Here is a 13398-nt window from a genome sequence, read left to right as displayed (position 1 = left end):
GGGGGGGCCGGACTAGAGGGGGGGGGCCGGACTAGAGAGGGGGAGCCGGACTAGAGGGGGGGGGCCGGACTAGAGGCGGGGGAGCTGGACTAGAGGGGGGAGCTGGACTAGAGAAGGGGGGAGCTGGACTAGAGGGGGGAGCTGGACTAGAGAAGCGGGGAGCTGAACTAGAGGGGGGGGCCGGACTAGAGAGGGGGAGCTGGACTAGAGAGGGGGAGCAGGACTAGAGGGGGGGAGCCGGACTAGAGGGGGGGAGCCGGACTAGAGGGGGGGAGCCGGACTAGAGGGGGGGAGCTGGACTAGAGAGGGGGGGAGCTGGACTGAGAAGGGGGGAGCTGGACTGACAGAGGGGAGCTGGACTGGGGATGCACGTGCAAAGGAGCATAACTATCCCAAGGGTAGCTGTTGGGAGGGGCCTGGAGAGTGCGCAGATCTGGAGGCTGGCCAGGGATGGTTTTCTAGGCAACAATATCCAAGCCACAGAACCAGAGGACAACTTCAGAGCACAGGTGATGGGAGGCCGGGGAGGGTGTGTGACATCTGGAGCCCACAGAGGCTGCGGCAGGCAATGAATGAGACCTCGGGGCCAGGCAGAGCCTTCTGCGGAGAGAAGATGGATAGATGGTCATATCCAGGGTAGTAGTGACTTGAGTAGATCTGAGTTCAGCAAGTTGTGGCCTAAGATCCATGCTTTGTGGCCGTGTCATGGGATGGACTGGGAGTGGAGAAGGGATTGAGGCAGCAAAGTCAGTTAGACCCAGGGTGGGAGCAGGGTTACTACAAGGCCTGGTCCTACCCAAGGCCAGGTGTGGGCTGGAGGCGGGGATGGTCTGAGTCTGAAGTGTGCATCCAGCCTCACAGGACACGATGCATTTAAAATCAAACGTCGTTCACGAAGTTGAAAGAGAAACAAGTGCGTTTGTTGACCTTGTGGATTTTTTTTTTTTTTTTCCCTGAGAACATGATGGACAGGGTAGGCGCTGCTGGTGGTGGAAAGAGCTGGGCTTTTACAGCAGCCCACCCGCCTGGCTCAGAGACCCCCCTTCCACCCCTTCATGACAGCATCTCCTTCCTGGGGCCACCTCTACCTGCAGGACCGTGACCCTCTCACAGGGCCTCTCCTCTTGACCCCAGAGCAGTGGGGGAGAGCTCCCGTAGGCACTCCATCAACCAGGAATCTGAGGATGAGTGAATGTCCCTGTGGGGTCTTTGAGATGGTTGAACGTGGAGACGACTGGAAGAAGTTTTGGGGTGTGAACTTGTAGGTTTCAGTGTCCCTGCTTGGATTTCCAATTTATTTTGGGCTTCGTAGCATGAGAAAAGAGTAAGGGGCACTGTGGTGGGTCTCTGTAACTGTAGACAAGAGCACCTTAAATTAAAATAACTCAGACTTCCAATCTTATATTCATTTGATCAGCTCACCAAGAAACTTTGCAAGCATATTCACGTTTAAATTAATGGAAGTTCTCTATTCCTTTCCTGGATCCACCTGGGGATCCTCAACATGAAGATGCCGAAGGACAGAAGGAATTAGATGGATCCAGGCATTTTCTTCTTTAGGGACTGGTAGGCTTCCAAAAATAAGTCTTTCATCCATAGGCAAGAAAGTGGAAATCTACCTAAACGTCATTCCTGATACAAAAACTAACTCAAGATGTATCATGGACTTTAACATGAAACAATAAAACCTGTAAATAAAAACCTTGGGGAAAAGATCTTCAGGATCTGGGGCTAAAGAGTTCTGAGACCTAACACCAAAAGTGTGACTCATAAAAGAGATAAATTTGATCTCATCAAAATATTAATAGCAGTTTTATGTTCTGTAAAGACCCTGTAAAGAGGCTGAAAAGATAAGCCATAGACTAAGAGAAAATTATTTTCATATTATTTATCTGGCAAAGAATTTATATCTATAATACATAAAGAATTCTCAAAATTCAACAGTAAGAAAACAAACCGGTCTTTATTTGGGATCTTTGGTTTTAAACTGGCTTCCCTTGTGGCTCAGATGGTATATATTAAAAAAAAAAAAATCTTCCTGCAATGCAGAAGTCCCGGGTTCGATCCCTGGGTGGGGAAGATCACCTAGAGCAGGAAATGGCAACCCACTCCAGTATTCTTGCCCAGATCACATGGACAGAGGAGCCTGGTTGGCTCCGGTCCACGGAGTGCAACGAGTCGGACACAGCTGAGCAACTAACACACAGGTTAGTTGCCTGAACAGAGGTATTCAGGCTTGCAGATAAGGAGATCCCCTTAAAGGGGGACCTTGATAGAGGACAATGCTGGTGCCTCAAGGGCATTTTCTGCAGACCAATAGCAATCTTTGCAAATATGCTTTCAATATCAGCATAATTTCGTTTGCCTCTCTCTGGACCTCATGTTGGCTTTGGAAGAGAAAACATGGGAAAAAAGCACTCTGCAGTTCATCCTTACAGCTCTTGTTTTCTCTTTGTTATTTTTTCAGTGTTCCATATGTTCAACCATTTGGAACTATTTTCCTTTATATATATATACATACATATATATATATATTCCCCCCCCCACCCCTTGGCCGTGCTGCACAGCATGTGGGATCTTAGTTCCCCCACCAGGGATGGAACCCACACCCCTTGCATTGGAAGCATGGAGTCTTAACCACAACCACCAGGGAAGTCCCTGGAACTGTCTTCAATGGTTTTGTCCTGTTCCTAACACACAATCGCACAAATACTGCCGAGTCTTGTCTCTGTTTCCTGCAGCCATAAACAGACTTGGCTTGGTGTTAATTCTTCTGGGAAAAAGCTCGGGCCTGTCTCTATGCAATTCAATTAGCTTGAAAAGCTGTTGTCTGTCTGCAGTGCCCCCAGGCCACTTCTGGGCTGATTTTTCCCTTTTGCATCTAAAAGTGGATTACAATTTCTCTCTGAGTTCAGTGAGAAGTCATCAGCCTCTTCCCCATCAGAGTGACCTCTCTCCTATCCCCAGGACACAGATCCTGAGGGACCCATCAGATAATCTGAAAGCCACAAGTGATCAGGCTGACGTATGGGCTTACATGTTAACAGATAAATGCCTAGATGCCTACCCCCATCTAAAAAGCCTAACACGTGGCCCCACTTGAATTTAACCCCTTTCCACTGATCTGAGATTAAAAGACTCTTGCTCCTTGGAAGAAAAGCTGTGACAAACCTAGACAACGTATTAAAAAGCAGAGACATCACTTTGCCAACAAAGGTGTGTATAGTCAAAGCTATGGTTTTTCCTGTAGTCATGTACAGATGTGTGTTTGTGTCAGTCACTCATTCGTGTCCAACTCTTGTGACCCCACAGACTGTAGCCCGCCAGGCTCCTGTGTCCATGGAATTCTCTAGGCAAGAATACTGCAGTGGGTTGCCATTCGCCACTACAGGGGATCTCCCCTGCCCAGGGATATAACCCAGGTCTCCTGTACTGTAGGTAGATTCTTTACCATCTGAGTCACCAGGGAAGCCCAAGGGATGTGAGAGTTGGACCATAAAGAAGGCTGAGCACCAAAGAATCAATGCTTTCTAATTCGTGGTGCTGGAGTAGATTCTTGAAAGTCCCTTGACAGCAAGGAGATAAGTCAATCCTAAAGGAAATCAGCCCTGAATATTCATTGGAAGGACTGATGCTGAAGCTGCAATACTTCAGCCACCTGATGCAAAGAGCCAGCTCATTGGAAAAGACCCGGATGCTGGAAAAGATTGAGAGCAAGAGAAGAAGGGGACAACAGAGGAACTATTGAATGGCATCACCAACTCAGTGGACATGAACTTGAGCAAACTGCAGGAGATAGTGAAGGACAAGGAAGCCTGGTGTGCTGTAGCTCATGGGGTGGCAAAGAGTCAAACACAACTGAGTGACTGAACAACAACTAATCTGAGAATCCCAGCACAGGAGAACTCAGAGGCAGGCCCCAGGGGTGGAGCCTCAAGGGTCCTTGTCATCCCAGCCCCTAGAAATTTCCCCACACAGTAGGTGCTCGGGAAATGTTTACAGGTGAACAAGGTCATAAAGTTGGTAAACAAGCCAAAAAAAATCAAAACAAACAAAACACAAAATACAGTTCAGTGGCACCAAATAAAGGAATAGAGATTAAAAGTAAATGCTTTGTTTCACCTACTCAGCTGGCAAGACTTTTATATCACTATGATTATGCTGTAACAGACAGACATTGCCTATATGTACAGAAAAGGAAAAAGAAAAACAAAGGGTTCATTGGATAAAAGTGATGGTGAGGAAGCTGATTATTTTCTTTGATTTTTAAAAATTTTATTGCATTGTTGCCATCGTGTTCTTGGCACAATAAATAACCATTTTTGCAAAACATACAACGTGGTTTTGCCATCAGCTTGCAGGAGAAGCCAAGGTAAGCCAGGCCCCTACTCTCCGGACATCCCTCGCGGGCGTTTGCACAGAGCAGATCCTCCGTGATGTTTATAAGATTTCTGAATGAGTGGAAAGACTGGGCATATCTCAGATCCTGCTTCTCTTGTGACTCACTGGGTCTGTGGGTGGCAACACCAGCCCACTTAGGTCCGCTGATAAGACAGAGCCGGGCATGTGGGGGACGCATGACAGAGACTCCTGGAAGGCGTGGGCTGGAGCTGGGAGTTGCAGGACCCAGGTCCATGGGGACCACCGCTTCTCCGCAGAAGGCTGTGTGATGGCTGGGGCCCATGTTCCCACCTTGCTGTCAGCTGGCCGGTCCACCTGCGTGTGGACTCTGCCCCATTGCAGAGGGAGTCGGCGTGGCTGGCCAGAACCAGCCTGGTGCTGGTTCTTTATAGGGTGCAAGCATCAGCAAGATGGGATCCCCCTCCACGGGGGCCCCGCAGCCTGAGAGAGCAGGAAAGTCAAGTGCACAAATAGCCGGTCATCTACACGGTGAAACAGGCACCAGGAAGGACAAGCAAATCCCGCTGAGCCACAGAGGGTCTTGTCCACCTGGGAGAATCCAGGACGGCTTCACAGGGGAGGGGACATTGGCCTGGGGCCTAAGGGGGATTTCCCACAGAAGAAGATGGGAAAGTGAATCCTGGTCGGAGAGAAGGGGGGCAACCCTCACCCCCTCCAGCCTTATCCCGCCCTCCAGCCAGAGTCATGACCCGTTGAGCAGATGCAGAAACATCGGACTTCTGCTGGGACCCCCAGGGCCACCCTGCTCCCAGACCAAGGTCATGCTCTCGAAGATCATGGCTCGTGGGCCTTGCAAGGTCCATCCCTGCTCTGTCTCCCAGCCTCTTATCTGTCTGCTGGCCCCTGTTCCAGTACACGCTGCCCTACTGATTTCCAGTTACCAAAAGGTAGCCCAGCCTCCCAGCTCAGACCACCGTGGACTGACCGGTCCCTCTGTGAAAAGTGCTTCTGCTGCTGTGCTCCCATCCCTGGAGTAGCCCTCCTCCCCCTCCTCCTCCTCCCCCTCCTCCTCCTCCCCCTCCTCCTCCTCCCCCTCCTCCTTCCCCTCCTCCTCCTCCTCCTCCCCCTCCTCCTTCTCCCCCCCTCCTCCCCCTATCCTCCTCCTCTTCCCCCTACCGCCCCTCCTCATCCCCCTCCCTGTCCTCGTCTCCCTTCCCTTCTCCTCTGTCCCATCCTCCCCAAATACAGACCGATCTGAGTCTCCCAAACCAAAAGGGCAACAACACAACAACACGCGGGTCAGTAACACATTGACTCTAAAAATACTAAAGATGCACGAATGCTTATTGATACCTGGAGAGAGAGGACGGAACACCTCTGAGAAGACTCAGCTCAGTTCAGTCACTAAGTCGTGTCTGACTCTTTGCCACCCCGTGAACCGCAGCACACCAGGCCTCCCTGTCCATCACCAACTCCCGGACCCATGTCCACTGAGTCGGTAATGCCATCCAATCATCTTATCCTCTGTTGTCCCCTTCTCCTCCTGCCCTCAATCTTTCCCAGCATCAGGGTCTTTCCCAAGGAGTCAGCTCTTCGCATCAGGTGGCCAAAGTATTGGAGTTTCAGCTTCAGCATCGGTCCTTCCAATGAACACCCAGGACTGATCTCCTTTAGGATGGACTGGTTGGATCTCCTTGCAGTCCAAGGGACTCTCAAGAGTCTTCTCCAACACCACAGTTCAAAAGCATCAATTCTTCGGTGCTCAGCTTTCTTTATAGTCCAACATTCATATCTATACATGACTACTGGAAAAACCATAGCCTTGACTAGATGGACCTTTGTTGACAAAGTAATGTCTCTGATTTTTAACATGCTATCTAGGTTGGTCATAACTTTCCTTCCAAGGAGTAAGCGTCTTTTAATTTCATGGCTGCAGTCACCATCTGCAGTGATTTTGGAGCCCAGAAAAATAAAGTCTGCCATTGTTTCCACTGTTTCCCCATCTATTTGCCATGAAGTGATGGGACCAGATGCCATGATCTTCGTTTTCTGAATGTTGAGCTTTAAGCCAGCTTCTTCAGTCCCTTCTTTCACTTTCATCAAGAGGTTCTTTAGTCATTTTAGGTGCCCCTCTGTCCGTGAATCATTTCTTTCCTCCAAGGACACGCCTTCATCCAACACTGTCATTTCTTGTTTCTCCGGCTGATTCTTCTCAGAAGATCAGGTGTCCTGGGCATGGTGGGTCTCCTGCCCCAGTGAGAGCTGTGACCTCCTGTGGGTCCTGAAGGGTGTGTCAGTTGCTCCATAGGCTTGGAGCCCCCAGCATTTCTGGGTCCAGGTTCTCTCCCAGGCTCTGCAAGGCTGGTGGCACATTTCATGAGCTGTGATTCAAGCAGGTCTTCTGCGACCCCATCCCAAGAAGTGAGGGTCCTCCCAGAAGCCTGACTCCCTCCTGGGTGCTCTCATCACTCCTGTGAGCTCTCCTTCCCTGTATCCTCCCGTCAGCCATGTGAAGTCGGGGCAGGAGAGTGGGGAGGGATCCGGTATGAGGGCAGGCACTGCCCAACCACCAGGGCGTGTGGCCTCGGGATCTCAGAAAGAAGGACACGTCCTCTACCCTGACCCACCAGAGATGTTTGTCCCTTTCTTGCCACTCCTCCCCTAAGCCACACAGAGAGTTTCAGGTGCTTTGGAAGACTCCCCATGGACATCACGTAGACAAGCATCCTTCCTTTGTCCTTTCTGGGGGGACAAGAACCAGGTCATCAGGCACTTGACTCTTCATACAGTGTAAACATGATTGCCCAGAAACATCAGATGGGGCTTTGCAAGATCTGGCTGTTCAAGGTTAACAGCAGCCCTGGCGGTGTAGGGCAGAGGGTATTTATGCTGGGGATCAGGGCAGGGCCTCCGCCTGCAGAGCTCGGGGTCCCTGCAGCTCTGATCTGGCTGCTCTGAGTGGTTGAGCTCTCTCTGCAGCAGAGGTCCAGGGCAGGGAAGCCAACAGTACCAGCCTCTAGGAGGGAGGCCGAGTCTCCAGCTCAGGCTGGGGCTCAGGACTGGCTTCCTGGCCCGGGGAGGGGACAGGCCAGTAAAGAAAGGAGCAGTCCTGGGCTCCTACAAAGCCCGAGCTGACAGGTAGTGGAGCAGAACGCAGGTGGGGAACAGCCCCGAAGCTGGGTCATGGGAACATGGCAAAGGGAGGTGGCAGGACTCAGATGGGCAACAGCTCTCAGAGCAGGGAAGGAGCCAGACCTCAGAGGACAGGACCTAGCTCAGGGCCAGGGGGACTCCAGGGAGGTGCCTCGGTCAGGAAGGCCCTGTGAGCCCGCCGGTGGAGCTAAGTCTCAAACCATCCCCGCCCTGGCCAGTGGACACAGCACCCCCCGCTCAGACTGTCAGGGAAACCTCCCAGGTGGGCGGACGAGGGGCTAGACCTTCAGCCCACAAACCAGGAGCACACGTGTGCTTCTCCACAGTCAGTGTAACCACGCGTGTGCGCCCCATCAGTGTCTGATCGCAGCAGGTAAACTGCCTGTCGTTAACGGGTGTGTTATTCTGCTCTAGCAGGAAGAAGAAGAGATGTGGAAAATGTCACCGAGTGTTTTCCTTCATACGATGGAGGAAGGAAATAGCGTCTACAAAGGTCAGTTTACCGGGACGGGTGTGCTGACCGGGGTGCCCTTGTTGGGCAGACGTTGGTGCCCAGTCATGAGAGACTTCTGCTGTTTGCTCGCTCAGTCGTGTCTGACTCTTTGCCTCCCCGTGGACTGCAGCACGTCTAACTGCCCTGTCCGTCACTGTCTCCCGGAGTTTGCTCAAACTTGAGAGTCTGCAAACATGCCGTCCACTACCAAGTCTGCCTGCCCGTCTCTCTTTTAAAAGTGCTTTGAGTGGCTTCAAAGCATATAGGTGGTAAAAGAGCAAGATGAGAATATGTCTCAACGTCTGTTCTGTTTTAAACCCTTGAGACGTCAGCTGAACATTCTCTTGCTTGGAATGAAAGGGAAGAAGGATTTTCCCTGGATTGTTTAAATTAGGAAAATCAGTGCCGTATGTACAGTAAAATGTTGTAATCCTATTAGTCTAAGACACGTGCTGCATGCTGACACCTAATTCTTTTGTCCCATTTCAGAATGTAATCTGGCTCTTTCGGCAAGTGTATGAACTGGCCTTTGAGATGTTCTCATTATAATTTACTGGAGTGGTTGTCCAATTCCTTTGGTTCCACTCCACCCTCATGATAAATCCCAAAACAGAATGACCTGCCAGGGTGACCCTGGTCATTAGTGCTATTTGGAAACTCCTGAGAAATGCCATAAGGGTGTGAAGTAGAATATTTCCACGCTTGAGTCACGCATGTGGCTCCTTCTTTATTTGGCCTTAGCCAGACCACAGTGGGACTGTTATTTACTTAATATGTATTTTTCACTGATGGATGGTTTCTACCCCCAGTTAGTTGAGCCTCACCCTTAGCAACTCTATCAGAGTCGTGGCAGGTTTGATGGGCTGTCTGGTTCCGTAAAATAAAGTCCATGTCCCTCCTGCAGTTCTCTCACTCAGCACTAGTGGCCAGGGTCCCACTCGGCTGGAGACGCTGAGCTGAGGCAGAAACACCGGGAAAGTATGACCTCGGAAGGACTCAGCAGCTGCTTTAATGGGGGAGAGAGGAGGTTGGAGGGTAAATTAACATTGATCAGGCGCCCACGACATGGAAGGCATGTTTTCACGCCCATCTCAGTTCTCTTTACAACAACCAGGAAGACATAAACACCACTCAGCCCAGTCAGCAGGTACAGTCGGAGACCTGCCATCATTCATGTTGAGAATCTCAACTTTCCTTCTCTTTTCCATTATGGTCGATTGCAGAATGTTGAATGCATTCCCTGTGCTGTATACTGAAGGACTTTGTTGTTTATCCATCCTGTATATAATAGTTTGATCTGCTAATCCCAAACTCCCAGCCCGACCCTCCCCCACCCGACCACCCCCGTGGCAACCATACATCTGTTCCTTACGTCTGTGCGTCTGTTTCTCTTTCGAAGATGAGCTCATTTGTGTCATACTTTAGATTCCACACGTAAGTGGTATCATATGGTGTTTGTCCTTCTCTTTCTTACTTCAGCTAATATGATAATATCTAGGTTCATCCATGCAGCTGAAAATGGCATTATTTCATTCTTCTTGTGGCTAAGAAGTATTCTGTTGTATATATGGGACATTTCTTTATCTTTATCCATCCATCTGTCAGTGGACATTTAGGCTGTTGCCATGTCTTGTCTACTGTAAATAATGCTGCTGTGAACATTGGGATGCATGTATCTTTTCACACTATAGTTTAATCCAGGTATATACCCAGGAGTAGGATTGCAGGCTCACATGGCAACTCTACTGCTTCTGTCAGACGTCCACTCACTCACATATTCACTCAGCAAACATTGGTTGGCTCCGGTGTGCAGGTGCAGTGCTGGCCCGGAGGTGCAAGGGCGGCGCATGCCACCAGCAGGCTCAGCACACACCCAGGGGCTGCGGTGGTGGGCGGGTGGGGACCGCGGCACCAGTTGGGTGGCTTGTTAGTCTGGCCACAGCCACTTCCAAGGGACCTGGCTAGGAATCTCGGTAGTCCACCCTGCAGAGTCACAGGCCCGGCTGGGGTGCCCCTGGAACTCAGGGCTAGGCCCTGCACGCAGCTGCCCTCTGTCACAGAGCATTATGTACTGGTCTGCACACACCCTCTCTTGTCTCGTATTCTGCGTATGTATCACCAGACTTCAAGATACTTTCCCAGCCTTTGAACTGTCAGCTCATTTTCTTCTAAAGAACCCCTACTTCTGGTGCTCTGCTGGCTGTCCTTGGGGCTTCCTGCCTGTCAGTCCTTCATTCTCCTGTTACTCACTCACTGTGTTGGAGCCCAGCCTCCAGGGGGTCCTGAGAGTGGCTGCCAGTGTGGAGGGATGTCTCGGGTGCTGGGTGCATCTCAGTAGTGTCTTACACTTGAGAAATGGAGTATTCCTGCCACATCAGTGAACACGGGTGTCATAGCCATCGGCGATTCCAGCCCTCCAGGTGTGAATTTCTGAGCCCTAAGGGCATTCAGGAAGGAGAACAGTACCTGCTTGGTCTGGCAGCCATGAGGCTGCAGCCACTCCCTATGGTGAGCACCACGGAACTCTGGATGTGAAACACGCGGGATACTGGCCCCAGAGAGCTGAGAGGTATATGGAGGAAAGAGCTCAGCGAGCCCAGGCTCTTGCATCTTCCTGTACACAGAACAGTGCTAAGTTCCTTAACTCGAGATATCTGGCTTTCTTTAATTCACAAAAATGCTTTTAACGTTCAGACTACCTGCCCTTTGTTGAAAGACGTCTATGTAACCTGACTCTACCCCACCCCACTCCTCAGAGCAGTTCTCTCAGGGCTACTGGAGATGCTGTCTCCTGGGCTTGAAGTCCTAAAAAGTCCCACTAAGTAAAAACATAACTCTCAACTTTGAGGTTGTGACTGTTTTTTAAGTCATCACATGCTCAAGACTTGGAAAGCCTGGCTCCCTTCACCTCTGATTGCAACTGCTTGGATGAAGAAAGAAAAGTGGGAGAGAGCAAAATCCTCCTCTACCTTCACAGGGAGTCGGGAGCTTGTATCTAAACTTGATGAGTCAAGAAGCAGATTGGGATCCACATATCTACACAACTGATACTGTGTATAAAGTAGACAACTCATGAGAATGCGCCATATGTATGAAATAGGTGACTCATGGGAATGCGCCATATGTATGAAATAGGTAACTCATGAGAATGCGCCATATGTATGAAATAGGTAACTCATGAGAATGCGCCATATGTATGAAATAGGTGACTCATGAGAACATGCCGTATGTATGAAATAGGTGACTGGTGATAATGTGCCGTATGCATGAAATAGGTGACTGGTGATAATGTGCCGTATGCATGAAATAGATAACTGATGAGAGTGTACTGTATGTACGAAATATATAACTAATGAAAACATACTGTATATCGCAGGGAACTCTGCTCAGTGCTCTGTGGTGATGTGAATGAGAAGGAAATCCGAAAACGAGGGGATGTATGAATAGGCACGGCTGATTCACTTTGTTGTACAGTAGCAACTAACACAGCATTGTAAAACAACTATACTCCAGTAAACCTTTAAAATAAATTATTGGAAGAAAAGGCTGGGACTTAAGAAGAAAAAGCAATGTAAGCGTATTATCTAGATGTTATCTTTCTAGATAACAGCCGAAAGAGCCCACGTGAAGCTGGACCTTCACATCCTCCTCCTGTGCGCCCCGTGCTCTTCCTCCCACAAGCTGCTCACACTCACACATCCAGGCTGTCGTGCCTTCTGTTCCCTTTGCCTGGAATGCTTGTCCCTTCAGGCCTCCCCTGAGACCCAGGTGGGATGACAGTCTCCCGCCTCACCTGTGCCCGCCCCAGAGCCGCAATATTTGCCTCCACCTGACTTCCAGGGGTGTGTTCCCATCTCCCCACAGCAGGGCAACAGGTCTGTGAGAACCAGGCAGCTTTGTCAGTCACTCAGTCATGTGTGACTCTTTGCGACCCCATAGACTGCAGCCCACCAGGCTCCTCTGCCCATGGGATTTACCAGGCAAGAATACTGGAGTGGGTAGCCATTTCTGTCTCCAGGGGGTCTTCCTGAACCAGAGATCGAACCCAGGTCTCCTGCACTGCAGGCAGATTCTTTCCTGTCTGAGCCACCAGGGACAGGGCATGAATTTCATAAATTATGAATAAATCAGGTTTATGGATAAATCTGAATCTAGCCAATGCATTTTAAATGAACAAATGAATGTATGAATAAATGCCCTTGGATGGTGTAACTGGAAGGCAGAGTTTTTTTTTTTTTTTAAATTATGATCTTTTTAATACTCTCTGGCTTTAAGGTACCGCATTATTTTGATAAAAATTAATTTGGGGGACATCTAACATTCCTATGGGAAGCCCACAAACCCACACAGCAAAGCTCTTGAAACAACCCACACCTTGTGTGTAATTACCCTGTAATTCCATCAAGGCTAAGAAAACTGCCAGCTGCTCGGGAGCAGGAGACATGAAACATGATTTTCCTCGTTGGCTGTTGGGGTGTTTGATGAGTTATCTGACATGTCTTCGGTAACTTACAGAAATTCAGTGTCTTCATCTGAGATTCCTTTTCATAAAAATCAAAGGCTTTCCTTCTCAAAGGAAGCATTAGCATTTTAATCACTGATACTAAGCCCCCTCCTCGGTCCACTTCTGAGCAGATGAAAACTGCCCCGGCCCTGGCTTCTCCCACTCTCAGATTAAAAACTCGTTCTCTGCTACAGGAAAGAGGGGTCAGTTGTTTCCCTTTGAGAGCATGGATAGCTTCCTGCATTTATAAATGTCCATGAAATTCTTGAAGGGATCGAGACGTGCCCTGTGCAAAAGTGTCATGAGAAAAACAACGTTTCAGTGGAAAACTAGTTCCATTTACGTCACCTCTAGTAAAACCCACGAAGGCTGCTCGGAAGTGCTTTATCTGTAAATCGGAGGCACAGCCCGAGTGCGGATGTCACGGGGTGCCACTGCTTCACATAAAGAATCGTATCTTGCTTTCCTTTCTGTTGAATATTGTGTGTTCCTTTCACTATTAAATGCATTACTTCCTGTCTTATCTATCCCCTGAAAAAGCAAAGCAGCTTCCTTTGAATAACAAAGAGGTTTTGCTCTAAAAGACCTTAATGAAGCAGGTGGGTTTTGCTTGCAAAGATTTAATTATCAACCAAGATTCAGTCGTCATCTGTTAGAAGAGAGTTGTTATTGTTATTGCTGAGTGTTGTTGCTTTTTAGGCGATATGTCTGACTCCTTGCGACCCCATGCTCCTCAGCTCATAGGATTTCCCAGGCAAGAAGACTAGCGTGGGTTGCCATGTCCTTCTCCAGGGGATCTTCCAGACCCAGGGATCAAACCCCCGTCTCCTACTTGGCAGGCTGAGATGGTTGAATGGCATACTGATTCAATGGACATGAGTTTGAA

The 13398-nt window shown here is 49.5% G+C and overlaps 1 protein-coding gene across 2 annotated transcripts in view; it reads left to right on the top strand.

Annotated features, from left to right (window-relative positions):
* The window catches only part of IQCA1 (IQ motif containing with AAA domain 1), a 188419-nt gene that overhangs the window by 96850 nt on the left and 78171 nt on the right, over window positions 1-13398 (top strand). The window contains exon 9 of one of the 2 annotated variants that reach the window (XM_070786938.1): window positions 7933-8008. In XM_070786938.1, the coding sequence (XP_070643039.1) occupies window positions 7933-8008 (76 nt within the window). Of the gene's footprint in view, window positions 1-7929; window positions 8009-13398 lie in introns of both variants that reach the window. The other variant, XM_070786937.1, reaches the window with a different exon arrangement.

The sequence above is a fragment of the Bos indicus genome, chromosome 3 (assembly GCF_029378745.1).
Source record: "Bos indicus isolate NIAB-ARS_2022 breed Sahiwal x Tharparkar chromosome 3, NIAB-ARS_B.indTharparkar_mat_pri_1.0, whole genome shotgun sequence".
In the NCBI taxonomy this organism is placed as follows: Eukaryota; Metazoa; Chordata; class Mammalia; order Artiodactyla; family Bovidae; genus Bos; species Bos indicus.
Note: the sequence above shows the minus strand (reverse complement) of the source record. Positions and strands in the feature narration are given on the sequence as shown.